Here is a 17732-nt window from a genome sequence, read left to right as displayed (position 1 = left end):
CAGAGTAACTTGCATGCCCTCTAGTACAGTTTACACATGCACGACTTTAAAAGCTAGCAAGACAGGTTTCGATTCACATTAGCTGGCGAGCCTTGTTAAAAAAACGAATGATAATGTAACATGCCACTGTTCATGAACAAAGTTATACTGAGATTTCCTAAGATACGCGATTAAAAAATAAATAAATAAAAATTTGAATCTCCCGCGGAACACATTCCATAAGAATCAGTGGTTTTACAGTATATATCGCCTTTAAAGGTGGCTTCTCAAAACGCTTTACGGGATAAAAACAACCAGAACAGCAGCAACAACAATATTGTATTTCGTTGCACTTTGAAAACCAAGTAATAACTTAACTATACAGTACGTGCAAACGTTTCGTATGTTGCTGTCGTGAATGTCTGCGTACCCATAAGTATCTTATTTGCCTTGAGTCTGTCTACAGTATCTCTGTCCCACTACCCCCATCTCTCCCTCAATTCAATTCAAGGTGTTTTATTTGCATGACAGATGGGTACAATTCTTGTTGGGAATGTATACTTTGATATTTACACCCGGCGCGGCACCGAGGGAGCGTCTGCATTTATAACTTGGTTTTTAAAATTAGTCACGCAATATGAAGCATCTTCTTTTACTTCTGAGTCCCTTAAATACATTGAACACAGCTTTCTCACCATCCTTACACAAAGCAGAAACTGTCCGATGACTCACAGTACAAGTGGAAAGATTACAGATTTTAATCGTCTTTAATTTTGTCTTTAATTTTGCCTGTGGAGTGTATCTTATTAAGCTCTAAATTGCATTTTGAGCGCGGTTTTTTACTTTTTTTTAATTGCATTTTGGGCGCGGACAGCACATACAAGGGTTAATGAACTGCGCCAAGAAATTTAAAATAGTATTCTTTAGGTGTGAGGGTAGGAGTGGACCGCAGCAGGCATAATCAGCAAACCAGGAAAACAAAGAACAGGACAGGTGAGATGTGTATCCAGAAAGCGAGTGATCAGAAAAAGGAAATGGAAAACGCAGAAAAAGAAAACGCTTTACAGGATAAAAACAATAACAACAGTAGTGGCTGGGCAAACGATTTTTTTTATCGAAATACAAATTGAGATACTGTACTGTATAATGATGTGCATGAACAAAGGTATACTGCAATTTTCCTTAGATACGCGATTAATGCTTCGTAGGAGGAGGCGGTCTTTTCCTCTTGTCTAACAGTTTGTCCACAAACAAAACATTCCTGTTAGACAAAAGGAATTGAAAAAAAACAATTTTGTCAATGAAAACCGGTGTGTGTGTCTCTCCCTGCTGGATGTTCCTCTCACAAACTGCTGAATGAATAAAATAATTTTATTGAAAATGCGTTTGCGATTGTCTGGTATTTAATCTGGTCCCTTTTAACTGTTTTTCGATCTACTGTATTGCTTTGAGATGCCACTTTTAAAGGCGATATGTAAAATAAAGTTTTTTTTATTATTGTTATAGAGAAACATGATCAGATTTTCCCTGGTTCAGAAAAAAGATCTAAAGTGCTACACATAACTTTCTTAATTCGATGTATTTAAAGCAGTGAACTACTGTAGGTGTCACATAACATTCAGAAATACAATCACGTATTTGACAAATAAAAACGATTATAATCTAATCCTTCCACGTTTGATCCCAAAATCCCAAGAAATATAAATCTTGACGGGTAGAAAGCTATGCTGAAAGTTTATTAAGATGCTTAGAAGACAAAGATACTGTATCAATTTATGTTGCATTAGCCTGATTATGATTAAAAAACACATATAATTAAACACGCGTTTGCGATTTAAATCAGAACACGATTTAAATCAATATCGATTCCATATTATATTAGCAGAAAAGCTTAAAACTACCACTTTTTCACACGCTATTTCACATGCTAGTTAAATACTTCGATGCTTAAAATCGTTAGGGAGAAATGGAATACCGGTGTGTATTTTTCCTTTAAAGTGCCGAATCCTGGAATCTGACTGGCTGACACCCCTCTGAAGTGGTTCCATAAAATCTGGTATACGGAAAAGAAAGCGTTGATAAATACAAGTGTCTTTTAATACACTCTTTGCTGTGCTCTTGAGGATCCTTGTGATATTTTAAGCTCTAGTTGAATGATAAGTGTCGCATTTTAAATCATTTTCGTAGTTAGAAATTATGAAACGCCCTGTTAAAAGCAAGGAAGTTTTTATGCCCGTTGAAGTAAAACAAAATGCCTGACAAAGTATGGCTTGGACAGATTCCAAGTGCTTGTACAAATGTGCTAAAGAAATTATACTTTGAGTATACAGCTTGTCTAAAGTCATCCATTATTAATACTATTAGTAATATCTTCAGTAAAGGCTTTGATGCATGAATATTTATGATAAAGGTAGGCTGTGTACTTTTGTCCAACTGAGCAATCTTGCTTTCATAAAATATACCAACATTTTAATGACTGATGATTAACATGCTGTAATACACAGTTCAAAATTAAAGGCTCAAATGCTGTACATGAGAGGTTAAGCTCCCCCTGGCGGTTTTACAAGGCGACGCCGGATAGTTAACCACGTGACACCACGTTAACTGCGTCATACCGCGTGATACTGTGACACGCCCACCGGGGTATGCCGCGAAATACCTCACGCATTTTGAATGGCTGCATCTGTATGTATGTGAAACACCTGACAATATAAAGCAGAATAACACAAACTCATTGAGTTCAGCCTCTCTTTAATTTAACTTTAATATAATTAATTTAAGTAACAAGTTTAATTAAACTTCAATTTAACTTGAGAAACTCTTTCTCAATTTTCTGTTTTTACTCCTATAAGAATAAACTACAGTATGTATGGTACTACTTTGATAGGAGGAACGATGTTCTGTGCTCAATAGCGTTTTCACAACAGTATGCTTTATGTTACATTTTTTACGCATTGGTCGAAGCATTCCAAAGTCTCTCAAAAACCTAAAAAATGTAATGTAACACTGTAGGTCACACCACAAAACACAAATTATACTTTTAGCAAATTGTCCCTTGGAGTGCTTTCAGTGCTTTCCAAGTGCTTCTTTGTGTATTTCGTACAGCGGGGGGAGAGCATGTGGGGGAAGGTTTAGGCTGCAACTGAATTGGGAGTCTCTATTCTTCACACCTGAAACACTGCGTTTTTCTTCCCTTTTCAACATGGAATAAGCCTTTACTTGTTCCTTTGCAGCCAACGTGTGCCGACGCAGCTCCCTACTTGAACTCTTGGTTCTTGACTGAGAAGGTTTGTAGAACTTAACAACCATTTTATTTTCTTTGTGATGCAAGTTTGAAGTGTGATGACAAATAAAACCAATTGTAAATATGATGTTTACATTGACATTTTATCAATTTTATATACTGTATCAGAGTATATTTACTTGACATTCACAATCACTTAAGTGTACGGAGGAGTGTCATGTCAAGGAGACGTCCCCTCTTCCCCCCATGGACAGACTGACAAAGCAATTTGGAAGGATTAACTATCCAGCCATTGTAAAGGGTGCAACTGCAGCAGCCACAAATAAAGAGACTTTTTTCTCTTGATCATAACTGTAACAAACTGTCACGTTTCACTTCCTTGTGTAACAATCATGTTTCTGAAATATGAAGCTTCTTAATTTTTTATTTGCTACCAATACGTTTTTGAGTGCTATTAACAATATTAATTTATTGATATAGATAAACTTTATGTATTTAGCTGGTTATATCAGGGTATTAATTTCATATATCACAGTATTTAAATGTTCAATTCACATTCGTGTTCTCATAGCTACTGGGGACCCCATCCACTCAGACAAAGTTGATAAAGGTGTTACAAATTCAAAGGTCATGTTAGTTGTTTTATAATAAATAATATAATAATTATTATTAACAATAATTAACAAACAATATAATAAATCAAATTCCAAAAAGATTACAGAATGTCTTCTTTTTAGTTTTCAGTTTAATGGGGCAAATTTAAAGTTAAATCAGTCAGGATCTCGGAGTTTAACAAGGGTCAAAAACATTTTGCATAACAAAACCATGAAAGAAGCAGACCTTGAATTTAGATCAGATATCTCTGTAGGTGTCCGAACAGTTCAATGAAATAAGCTGCAATACATTCAGGTAGACAGATTTTAAATTCTTCAAGCAAAATGAGCTCTTTAAGGTTTGTCAAAATCAGATTATTTGCAAGCAGTAAACAACTTCTCAAAAGATACCTGTTTCTCTCATCCAAACAAAGGTTGGATTTTTTTTATAATTTCAAAACCTTGGATGGTTGGATGGTATGCCTCAGGGACTCATTCATAGTGTAATCCAAACAAAACAGCTGCTGGGCACACTGTGATCTTGCGGTGCAGTGGCTCTGTGGCTAAGGATCCACGCCTGACCCGTTGGAAGGTTGCCGGTTTGTATCCTGCAGCCAGGAGAGGAATCCTATTCCGTTGGGCCCCTGAGGAAGGCCCCAACTACTCCAGGGGTGCCGTATAAATGGTTGACTCTGCACTTTGGCCCCAAGCTCATGGAGAGCAAGTTGAGGTATGCAAAAAGACAAATTCCTAATACAAGAAATTGTATATGGCCAATAAAGTGATCTTATCTTATCTACATGCAGGTGTGAAGCAGAGTTAACAGCTTCTGTTTTAAACAGTTTTGGATTTGTGTTAAGATTTGTAACTGTTAATACAATGATGAATATAACTGAGGTTCAACCGTTTAAAGTTTAAGCTTTTAAAGCCATGCAAGTTAGGCAGGGACATGTCATTGTTTCGTAATTAAAAAATCAACTTCCCACTTTCCCCTTTCCGTAACTATAGTGTGGATGTAGTATATTTGGGAGCTTGTTCAGGATCTTTGATTACGCGTAGTTGTGGTGTCCATCATGGCTAGCAATTTACAGGATTTTACTCTGCGCCCAATTTTGGAGCAGTCTGAGAAATGTCACAAGGCAGATGTTTAATCCATAGTGGGCTTTAGTCTCTTGGTTTACTGAGGACGTATCAGATGATCAGATGTTAAACTGAGGAAGGTGACAACCCCCACCCACGAACAGACAAACGTGAAAAACATCCATTCAAAAGGGTGCAGTCTGTTAACACAAACTCTGCTAACAGAGCCACTTGTAAGAGCAAGGTGACTTTCTACTCAATTACATGATAGCTACAGCAAACTCATCAAAGGTTTATTTTTTATAATTCCGAAACTTGGAATATATGTTTCAGGGACTCAGGGATTCACAGTATAATCAAAATAACCGCCCCCCCCCCCCAAAATATGTGAATCCGAAGAAGTCAGATCCAAAGATATACCGAAACAGTAGCACACACAGCAATGAACGGCAGTGTGTTTGTATACTGTATATATATACTGTATATATAGTATGATACCATATGGTTTCAAAGCCACTACAGTACAGTATGAATAACATTTTTCTTAATCAAAATTTAAAGTTAATACAAATTTCAGCAATGAGGAAATTAAGACAAAATATAACATTTCTTAATGCAGATGTAAACCAGGCACATTGCGTTTGCAACAAGCTATAATAATAAACTATTTTCATACAGTCAGCTATGTAAAAAATACAGCCAAAAGGATCGCTCTAAAGGTTAATTCCAAGTTGAAAAGACAAGACTCAGCATGTCAACTCTTCAGCTTACAGCTCGTCCATGGTCATTCATTAATATTGTTAATAGTATATCCGGATAGCATTTCAATTGGAACGTTTTTACACATATAAATAGATAGACAAGACTTTATTGATTCCCAAAGGGAAATTGAGGCATTACAGCAGCCCAGCCCAAGAAAAGCAAGACAGATAAAATTAAAAGTAATTAAATAAGTGTATAATATGCATAGGTATATAGAGATTAAAAATACCACAGTATAAACAATATATTAATAATGCAGTGTCCAAAAGTACATGAGTGCAACATACTGTCCATAGATGAACAGAAGAAGGGCTAACAGGCTTAGCCTAGGGCAGTGTTATACATCCTGACAGCCACCGGGAGAAAGGACCTGCGAAAATGAACACAGTAGCTGGAGCAGTCTGTTACTCAAAGTACTTAATTGTCTAATACCAGTCCCATTTAGCAGATGAGAGGCATTGTTCATGAAGGCCGTGAGCTTGGCCAGCATTCTCCTCTCCGCCACCACCTCCAGGGGGTCAAGGCTCAGCCCCAAAACTGAGCCAGCCTTCTTGATGAGTTTATTGAATCTATTTACATCTCTCGCCATGATGCTGCTGCCCCAGAACACAACAGCATAGAAGATATCCGCTGCCACCACTAATTCATAAAAGTGTATAGCAGTGTTCCACACACACCAAAGGACCTGAGCTTCCTAAGAAAACAGAGTCAGCTCTGACCTTTCTTATACAGGGCGTCAGTGTTAATAGACGATATCGACAAACGATACCAAAAAGAAGTGATACACAACGCGTCTCCTCTATAACTCTTCAGTTTACAGAAAAATTCCCCCAGAGCCACACAACATTGTCCATGCCCTTCTTGTGTCTAATTTCTAGGGAATAACCGTACTACAAAGGGAATCCTTCCTTACTTTGTTTAACTGAAAGAACTCAATGAAGAAATCCTTAATCACGAAACCATCACTTATAATAATTCATCCTGACACACACACTCACGCTGGAGCCAGTTTTGCCAGAAACAACCTCCCAGTAAGTTTTTGAACCACGCAGTACTGTACAGTGCAATATATGATTTAAAGTTTTAAATTGAAAGTTAATTGTTGGCTGATTACTGGTTGCTGAAATTTGGATTAAGTCAAAATATAGATTTTTTCAATTTGGATGTAAACCTGAAAGAGGCACATCACGCTCACAACAAGCTAAGAACTATTTTTATATATTTGGCTGTGTAAGAAACAAACCAAAAGTAATGCTCTGATCGGGCTTTGAATCGCCTGGGTGCAGCGTGCTACATTACAGTCCATGAGCGTTCCATTGCCTATTACCACTATAAGGACAATAAAAGTTTTAAAAAAAACAGTTGAAATTTTCCAAAACATCCACTTGAGATATTTTAGTTACACAACTCTATATTAATATAACTATCAAATGGTATTAAATCAGTACAACTTCTTTTTACAATAACAGCATGTAGTGATCTTACTACATATTCTTTGAACGGGATAAAACATTATAACTTTTTATGAAGTACCGTATATAAACTTTAAAATGTTAGAACAAGTGCATTAAAACCATAACACACTGTAAGTCACTAAATTAAAGACTGATGCATAAAATATTTATGGAGAAGGTGGAATACTGTTGTGTACTTCTTTATATTTAGCTACTGCTACCATCTACTGTGTAAACATTAGGTATGCATTACATTATACTACTGTTTTTATTTTCCGCTACCAAAATTTACCTTTGAATTTTTCAATGTGGATGTAAACATGAAAGAAGAAACAACCTACAGTATAATAATAAACTCTTTTTATATATCCAACTGAGCAATCTTGCTTTTATAAAATATACCTACCTTTTATATTTTAATATTTAACATGTTGTAATACACAGTTTAAAATTATTAAAAATCTAAACAGTATACAACTTAAATTCTAAAACTGGAAAAAGATTGTCCCTCAGTATCGACCGGGATTCGAAACCAGGCGTTTTCTAGCGACAACCCAAATGCTCAACACGCCACGTTAAACCTTCACTGCTCCACCTGGCGGATTTACAAAGTAGTGCAGTCCCACAACTAAGTATTTTTAAAAAGCTGCATTACCCTGCAGCCTCTGAACTGCAAAGTACTGTGTTATTCCCTGCACATTCTGAATGGTGGATCTGTACACTGTATCGAGGTTATAAATGTATGCATCCCAGTTATGCTCTATGCAAGTGTTATGCTCTACTGTAACTTTAAAACACCAGAATCCACAGGACAATGGATGTAAAATGCAAAAAGCTTATAGTCTTCTCAGCTCTTCTGCATTAAATGAGCAGCAAAGGTGTGACAAGACCTAAGAAGACATGGAATACACAAAGGCAGATATCTAGAAGCCTGGCAAGGGTGATGCAGGACTTGATGAAGACATATCATCAATATTTGCTACAAAGGTGTTGAAGTAAAGAGACATAACCTGAAAGTCTCTTTAGTTTGGAAATAAAGAGACTGCAACAATGGGATCTGATACAAACTATCTATATATGTCCTCTACAGTATAGTGGTTATCAAGTTTGCCTCACTAGCTCTTCAAAACTGGGATTAATTAAATTACAGACCATAGGCACTAAAAAAAATGTTTGGACTGAGCACTGGTTAATGCATGGGAAACAGAGAGTACAGATAAAGGGAGAATGCTCAAAGTGATGTGATGACGTTAGGGGTATACCCCAAGGATCTAGGACCACTGCTTTTCCTAAATTATAATAATGGCCTGGATTAAGATTGTGATATAATTGGTAAACTTGTCAATTTCGCAGACAATACCAAATGATAGGGAGATTAGCAACGCTATAGAAGCAGAAGATGAAAAAGATGCAATAAAATGAAAACAAAATATTAGAATATAAAGTTAAAAGCTAGTTCCAAATCCTCAATGGCATAGACAAAGTCAATCCATCTGATTTCTTCAAAATGAACAGTGAAACATCAGAGGGAACAAGTGGAAACTTAAATTTAATTACGTCTGAGAGCAGGAGGCACTTCTTTACACAAAGGATTATGGGAGGATGGATCTTACCTTGCCATGTTGTTGAAGCCAAAAACCAGCTGTTTCAGATTTTCCTCTGGTTCAATATGAAATTTGTTGGCGTCATCTTCAAAACCTTTCTTATGTTATTGTAGCCTCAAAGGCAGTGATGAAAGCACCACAAAGAGCTTTGTTAAGCTGAGCAATGACATGAGGCCCCAGAGTAGGTACTCACCTGCCTAAGCTTTTCCTTCAGTTGAGGGTTAATGGTCCCTGCCTGCACACAGTCTAGGAGTGTGTTTTTCAGATCTTCTTCCAGCTGGATTAAAAAAAAAACAACAACAAATAATCTGCCAGTATATACATATGTCACTACCTGATCAAGACCTGGGTGAAGGTCTGGCTCAATTAAGTGAATAATTATTACAAACTCAGGTACAAATGAATGTCAGAAGACCTTCTGAACCTTGGGGACTGGTTTGGAAGAACACTATTATACTGTATGTCTGTGGGCAAAGTAGGAAAGAGAATTGAGCATGTCTCACCTTTAATATATGTCTTTCAAATTCTTTTTCATCTTGGGAGATTGCTGGTGACTGTTGCATAGATGGTGTACTTTGTAACTGAGAGGCACTTAGTCCCATCTCCTCCTTTGCTGTTCTCCTGGGAGCTGTGTCTTCACCAGTACTGTTCTTTACTGTGACTACAACACAAACACAGCAAAAAACAGTGCCTTACAAGCACCAAGAAAACATTATTGCATCAGATAGACCACCCAAATCGCTTGTGAGCATGACATCTAAAATGGAATAAACACACCAGCGCTTTTTCTAGACAGCCCACGACTCCTATGCCACAAAAATAACTTAATAGTTGACAACACATTTTCCAGGTCATATAACTGAGTTCTTTAACAGGTTAAAAAGTAGTGATGACACACAGATACTCAATCTTTAGACAGTAAGCTGTGACATCATGACAATGGCTGATGTCAAGATTTAATGTTATTGTAACATTTTGGACTTTATTATTTCTCACTCAAATTAACTAGAAGCACAAGAAGATGGGTGTCCTGTAACACTACAGAGACTCCTTCAAAACATGGAAAAACTGATCTAGCACTGGACTAACTATGATGAGACCATGTATAGGAGGGAGCTGAGGTGGTCGGTAACATGGCATCCTAACAACTACCTGGAGCTTAATATCCTTAAAACAGTTGAAATGGTGGCTTATTTCCAGAAACATTCCCCTGAACCTCTTTCCCTGATAATCAATGACTGTGAGTACTTTTAGGTTTTGGGGAATTATGGTCTCCAATACCCTTAAATGGGACACGAATAATCACATGTATCACAAAGAAAACACATTGAAGAATCTGCTTTTGGTGCCCACTGAAAAACTTGGGTGTGTTAACCACCTAATACAGTTTTACAAAACTATTATTAAGACCATTCTGACTGCCTCTATAACTGGTTTGGCAATGCGTCAGCCCACTCCAAAGGCAAGCTGCAATGTGTTGTTCTCTGCTTCATTGGCAGTCATTGGCTATCATTTACCCTCCATTGTTGATTCATACACTTCCAGAGTAAAGAAGTGGCCAGAAAAGATTGCTGAAGACCCTCCCACCCAGGTTACCACCTGTTTCATAAACTTCCCTCAGGAAGGCACTACCAATCCATATAAGCCAGAACCACAAAGTATTTGAATAGCTTATTAACCAGATTTCTTAGTTACTGTATATGTGTACTGTCTTAATGATGTCTGTTTGTCTTGTTTATGTATGGTAGATGCACAATGTTTTTACACCACCAAGTACACCAGAGTAAATTTCTTGTACACAAAATACAAGAAACTTGGCAAATAAAGACGATTCTGATTCCATTTAACAGGACGATCCCTCCATCGGTACCCTTTTTGCTGACTGCCCAATCATCTCTTATCGCCAACCACCCAATCTACGCAAACTTCTCGTTTACTCGGCAATCATCCCCACCAGGCACCTTCCCCTGCAACAGAACTCGCTGCATCACCTGCAAATACATATCTAACAACACGCTCATTCAGGGCCCCTCAGGTCAATTCTGGATCACCCAGATGACATCCTGTATCTCCATTTACTGTATCTCTTGCAAAAAATGCCCAGCTATCTACGTTGGGGAAACTGGATGGAGACTAGGAGACCGCTTCAGAGAACATGTTAGGGCTGTGAAGATTAAAGATTTCTCCAAGCCCATAGTTTCTCATTTCACCTCAGACGGTCATGATCACACTGATCTTTCTGTCTCTGTTCTCAAAGAAGGGTTTCTCAACTACCACAGCAGAAAGACAACAGAAACGAAACTCATCCTGAAACTAGGTTCACACCTTCCCCCTTCTCTCAATGACACTTATTTTCATGTAATCTCCTATTCTCATGCAGGTTCTGACTTTTCCAGCTTTTGTTCTCCTGTGCTATTTAATCTTTGCCGTCTACCCTGTCTGTTTCACAACTGAAGAAGGCTCCACAGCCGAAATGTTGCATTTCCTTTCTTTCTTTTCAGCATGGAATAAACCTGTTACCTGTTCCTCCAACGTTAGCAAAGAGTCCTGCTAGGTAAACGTGTAGTTATGCAAATAAAAATAATATTGTTTTATTTAAGAATGTACAATTTGACTTAAGTCTGTGTATTTACATACTATTTGACCCACTTTTTTGCAACATGAGTGCTAGATGTGAAAAGGTCTAACAACATTAGGAATAACGTTTTCAAAACAAGAGATGAAAGACCATGAAAATCCTTAAAATCTCTGGAGGTCTGCAAGAACACTTTTCACTAGTGAGGCTGATCTAATTCAAAAAGATGAAACAAGAGGAAACTGCTACTGTTTTTACAATTAGTCATTCCATCACAAAGTATAAAGTTAGCAGATAAATGTCCAATGCTGGAGCTAGCCAAACAAATATTTAACCTTCACATCCTTGTGAATAACAGTACAACAGGATTGTAACTGGAACCTTGTGTAATTTGTATGTGTGTTACTTCTCAACAGTGTCACAAATTATTGTTGCAGCTCATTCGTCCACTGTTATATAAACCACTAGCCAGATATATGATTGTTTAAAGAAGATGGGAATTTATTCTGATCATTGGGATAATGTCATTAACATCTGTCCCATTTCTTCTACTGATCACAGTACATAACAGCTCAGGAAATACAAAGACTAATCAGGGCATTTGACAGATCAGCGCAATATGTGTGTTTTTTTTTTAATAGACATTCAAAATTTCACAAATATTATGTAAAAAAGTCCACAAAGGAAGGGATCATCGTGACAAGCATTGTGGATCCTTGTTCTGGGGACTCCCACACCTACAACCTTAGTTTACCTCTGAAAAATTATTTTATCGTGCCTTGTACAACTACCAAGAAATTGGCTAGATAAATTATATTTGATGACATTACCTAAGTTCTTATTGAGATGTTCCTTTACTTGGTAATTTTTTTATTAGTGTTGACATTTTCTGCTTGTGGACGTCCTCCCATTACAAATAGTGTAATGAAGAATTTCATAATTTTAAGGTTCCCTAGTTTTTTTAAGCAGACAAAAAAAGTTAATCCACTCATCCCTAGGTGCACCTATAATATAAAGAACCTGGGTACCTAATATGATGTAAAGAACAAGCCCACTTCAATATCTTCATGAGACATTTTCTTCAAGAGAAAAGGGTACACTTATAAGCCACCAATAAATTTGGTGTGGCAAGCCCTGCACAGGGCCGTTCTCTGAGCAATGTCTCCCTACAGTATGAAGGTGAACAAGCCAATGTGTCCACAAACCTGGTTCATGCAGAGGCTGTACTCGGGCTGCCATCTTACTTCTCTTCAGACTCAACACAGATCCAGTCCTGCTCTGCTTCACCTCTATCATGTCCTCTGCTGCTTTCAGCACCTCTGAAATGGAGCGGAAGCCGTAGCGGCTGATCTGAAGCGGGCGGCTGAACCTTGTGGCAAACTGCAGCTCCAGCTCTGAAAGCCGGAGGGGGCCACCCACCAGGAGCTGCCTCAGTTCAACACGCAGGGAGGCAGGGAGGGAAGGAGGGGGGTTTCCCCTCCGATGCAGGAGGACAGGAGCTTGTGAACCTATGCAATGGGCTTTTTTCCTGAATGCCTTGGGTTTAGAATCCCTCTGCTTTGCAACTAGTTCCTCAATACCCTTGGTGCTGTCAACCCCAATAGCTGCAATAGGACAGAACACAAGAACATATAACACATATTATTAGATTGTGGTACGGTCATCCCTATTTCTGCAAAATATGCTAATGATAGAAACAATGCTTATCATCATTGTATTGGTGGAAAATGGAAGTTTTCACCCTGTTCTTACAGAATGTAACCAATGTGTTACTTTCCTTCCTAACATGAAAACTACAGACAGATCTTTTCAACCAGTACCAGATCTTTTTACAAATCACACATTTATGTCGGTTTACATCACAAATGAAAATGTTACTGCCGAAAACAGAGCACTCAAACAAAAGCTATTTACTAGCCATGTTTGAAAACATTTTGTGGTATATATTTCATAAGGTAGCACTGGACCTTCAGATTGTGACTAGACAATTAGAACACTTTATGTAGCAGCATAGATTTAAAGCCTAATGACTGGATGATGGCTGGACAGAACAACTAGAATGGACACTGAACTTTATTTTCACAGTCAATTCCTGCAATTGATAAACAGTTTATTAATAGATGGACAGATGGATCTACTGTAAGGATCAGTGGTCAGTTTCTTCTAAACTACATTATTGTACTGACTGCAACAGTCCTGCTTTTAGAATGAAGATCTGAAGGCCCCTGGTTCAATTCCAAGGCTTAAAAAATTAAAAAATTTGTTGCATACTCCGACAAGCTTCCCAGCCATGTTGCTGGAGCCTGTACACTACTTTCTTTCAAGATACAGCTGGATGACATCCTTGAATCAATTAGCTACTGTTAAACAACTTGATGGGCTGCATCGCCTGCTCTAGTTTCTGATTTGTTTAATGTTTTCCTGCTATTCCTGCATCTCACCCTTCAGCAAAGTGCTACCATCCTTGGTGGATTCCAGGCAGACGACATCAGGCATGTGTACTGCCATGTCCAGGACACTGCGGAAGCCGAGCCTCTGCAGGGGCAGAGGGTGGCCCAGCATGGCGGTATAGTCCCGCTTAAGATGCTCAGGTGCCAGACCCGCCTTCGCTGAGATTAACAGGGAGCGCACATCCTTCTTTAAGGTATCCAGCAGCTGCTCCTTACTCATTGACCTGAAATGTAAACAACTGCAGCATCAACCACACAAGCAACAAACACATGCAAAAAGAATGTATGTTATTAGGGTAATACTAACCCGGACACAAGGAACCATCATGTATTACTAATTTCTAGCCTTTACAAAAGGAGGACAAGTTGTGTGGTAGCAACCACACTTTATGGATTTGCTCTTAGTTCTGTAACACAAGAACTAAAGCTTAAAAATGAACTCTTTTCTTGCTATTTGCTTAGTACAGCAATACAAGGTCCTGGTAATTGTGACAGTAGTTCTACTTGTTTATGTTTTAGCTGACATTACCACTGTTGAGTCTTCAGTCAATATATAAGAACGTTTCCTGTGACTATTACAATTAAGTCAATAATTATTCCAATTTAGAATTAAAGAACTGGGTGGAATGGCAACTATATGACCCTCTGGCTATCTAGGACCCAGAATGAAGACCTCCTGCAGTAAATTATGGAATGGTAAACGTAAGAAAACCCCTTTTCAAAACCGTGCAAAGCTGTATGAGCACCCCTATTCTTAATTGTATGCAACGCGCCTTTGTCCTATGTTTTCCTATAGCAATAGTTTGGATCAGGCATGTAGTTGAGGGGGAAAACATACTATTTTGAAGAACCAATGTGCATCACGTGCTGCTATTCAAAGCGACAAAATACGACGTTTCATTAAAAAAATGCAAGATACAGTAGGATTTGGAGTCCATTAAGAACTCCTTAGTCTCCTCTATTCGAAAGTCGATGAACCTCGAGCAAGTGATGTTCCCAAAGTTTCGAACCAGATTAAGCTATTAATATTTTAATAAGAAATGCGCCATTACAAACGCATTTCTTATTAAAATATTTTCATTTTTATTATCTGGAGTGCTTTATACAGTAAATGTTTTAGCGTATACCTTGAACTAAAAAAAGCTCAGTCTGAATTGATTTTTTGTTCCGAAAATTGTTACGGCTTCAAGGCTAAAATAATTTAGCAACAGCTGCAATTTAGAAGCACATGGTGAATTCAAATACCCCTGAACGCATTCTTTGCTAAAATATAAGAAATGTACCTTTGTTGTTGTGACTTAATTCCACAAAAAAAAAACAGAAGCGACTTTTCTCATCAACCACAGAACGTTAAAGTCAAATCTTTGCGGAAATGAGAAAAAAACAGACCTACAATTTCGGCATTAATCTACTCGCTTTCCAACTGGCTTGCTTACGCAAATATCCTCAGTAATCGGATTAGTCTTGTAATAATCAGATATAGTAAATCGATATGTAATACTGTATATATAATTCCCGAAATTACTTACATTAGCTAAATCAGTTTCGAGAACATGCAACAAGCATTCGCGTCTTCTGTTTCCCTCCAGCTACTGCTCCTGAGGATTCTGTCCCCTGGTGGTCTGTATCATGTTGTTCGTACTTCTCAGACTTTGCGATTGTGTACAGTATATGAACTAAATGACGGAAGATGTTTACGTTCATCTTGTTTATTTACTGCCAATGCCATTCCTAAAACTAACCACATAAACGAGCTTTTTTGACGTTTCCAAGAATACCCTTCTCTATGAAACTCAATCAGCTTAAGTGAAAGGTCTGTTTGCTCGATGTTTTATTTGACGAGTAATTACAACGCCCAAGAATTAAATGCATCGACAACTTTTTATTGAGGTTTTAGTCATAGTGTGTCAAATATAAAGAAATGAAAACAGCCTATTTGTGAATGACTTCGTGTCTAGTACGCTCCGTGAAAAAATAATACGCTACGTTAATATAGTTTGCACCGAAATTGGTTACCGCAGTTACTTCCCACCTCTGTACTAAAATGTTAACCCAACGTAGCAGCTGCCGCCATCAGCTCTACAGGATAATGTAAAGGAGTAAGTACAGGTTTTGCTATGGACCAGAAGTTCTTTACCTTTACTGCCTGTATAGCCTGCACCCCTTTGGTTCTCAAAATATTGTAACAACCGCGGAGTTTCGGTACGGAATGAAGTATGGAGGCATACAGCTCTGACATGGGTTGGCAACAGCACATTTATTAACGCTGTGGAAGAGGGTTACACAAACAGGGACACGGGATACAGCACAACACCTCCACTATACTGTAACGGATTCGGGTTTTCAGTTTTCTGCCCTCACCGCATGAGCGCGAACCTGAGTCTCTGGCGTCGCTCAACAGGGGTCTTGCTGGCTGAGCTAAAGAAGATCTTCCTCAGCCTGGGCGGACAAGATCCCTGTTTTGCGCAGGGGCGTATTCATTACAATACACAGACACGAAAGGGAAGAGGGCATCTCACAGCCCCCGTCCCATTATATACACTCTGGTAACCCAGGTCCCGCCTGTTCCCAGCCCGCCTTGTGTGCACATGGCTAATTGCCCCGGCCTGAAGAGTCGGATGTCCCGCCAGCCCAAATTGTCCCTCCAGGCTGCACGTGCAAGACAGGCTGCGCTTCTGCTGCTGGGGCCTCTCATCACACGCCGAGTCTCTCAAGGCGCTGCTCCATTCTATTCCGCTCCTGACATCAATGTGGCATTTATGGTTTAGCCTGCTCTGTGGTGCATGCATTACCCAGGTGCACCTCCTCCTCTTTACCCAGCGAGGGTGCTACACTGCCACCACCTGAGATGTCCGGCATCCCGCCGATGCTGAACAACCCCAGCAGGCTGTATTCGTACTCTACCAGCTGCGGGGGAACCCTGCGTGACCGTCCGCTGCAACGTGGTGATAGTTGGTGACCTGCCGACTCGGCCCCGGCCGCTCCTCCGGGGCCTCCCTACCCGATAGGGTGCCAGGCAGTCTCGATGCAAGACCACCACCCTCCCCCACTTTCACAACTGGCCCACCACCTCCAGAATCTCCCCTCCAGCAGGGCATCAACCACTATGGAGGCGCTTTGGTCCGGCAGGGCATAGGCCTCAGGGCACTTGGTGAAGTAGTCCACGGCCACCAGGATGTAGCGGTTCCCAGCCTCTGCACGTGGGAACGGGCCCAAAATATCCACCCCTACCCGCTCCATAGGAGCCCCCACGTGATGTTGCTGAAGAGGGGCCTGGGAACGCTCATTGGGACCCTTCTGCGCCATGCACACTGCGCACATCCGACAGTACTGCTCCACGTCCCGGTGGCACAGCCCCCAATAGAAATGCCACTGGAGGCACCGCTCCAGGCCTCTCACGGTGCCGCTCCGTTCCATCCCACTACTGACACCAATGTAACAACCAGGGGGTTTCGGTACAAAATAAAACAGGAATACAGCTCTGACGTGGATTGGTAGCATGTTTATTAATGCCTCTGAAGAGGGTTACACACACAGGGACACAGGGAATACAGCACAACACCTACTGTACACTATACACAGACATGAAAGGGAAGAGGGCGTGTACTTGCATGTGCATGGCTAACACACCCTGTGTGGGTGCTACAATATGTTCTCACAGCCCTTATCAAAAATTGGTGAAGTTATTTGTGTTTTCGGTGATTTATCTTCTAAATAATCTTTTACTGTATGTCTCACACCATGTAGGTGGGTAGCAGCAACATTAAAGAGTAGGGGTACAGTTTGTAAAATGTGTTGTTATTTCATGTAGTTAAATGTAACAGTACATTTATGAAAACAATTATTGGGGTCTTTTCAGAAGTTATTACTTATGACTCTTCTTCAGAAAATAATCTTTTCTCTTTCCTTTTCACCAGCTTTGAAATATCTAAATGTTTTTGAGATGGAACAGGTAGTTCATCGCAGTCCATAGCAAGGTTGTGGAGGATTG

At 39.4% G+C, this 17732-nt stretch overlaps 1 protein-coding gene across 1 annotated transcript in view; it reads right to left on the bottom strand.

The window, feature by feature from the left end:
• Positions 1-15337, bottom strand: part of tdrd5 (tudor domain containing 5) — a 40810-nt gene extending 25473 nt beyond the window's left edge. Inside the window, exons 1-5 of the mRNA XM_088927582.1 lie at positions 15271-15337; positions 13733-13965; positions 12497-12895; positions 9220-9407; positions 8910-8993 (exon numbers count right to left, since the gene is read on the bottom strand). Coding sequence (XP_088783708.1) covers positions 8910-8993; positions 9220-9407; positions 12497-12895; positions 13733-13965; positions 15271-15272 — 906 coding nt within the window. The 5' untranslated portion in view covers positions 15273-15337. The remainder of the gene's footprint in view (positions 1-8909; positions 8994-9219; positions 9408-12496; positions 12896-13732; positions 13966-15270) is intronic.
• Between the last annotated feature and the right edge of the window lie 2395 nt (positions 15338-17732).

Source organism: Atractosteus spatula, chromosome 11 (genome assembly GCF_055471065.1).
Source record: "Atractosteus spatula isolate fAtrSpa1 chromosome 11, fAtrSpa1.hap1, whole genome shotgun sequence".
Classification (NCBI taxonomy): domain Eukaryota; kingdom Metazoa; phylum Chordata; class Actinopteri; order Semionotiformes; family Lepisosteidae; genus Atractosteus; species Atractosteus spatula.
Note: the sequence above shows the minus strand (reverse complement) of the source record. Positions and strands in the feature narration are given on the sequence as shown.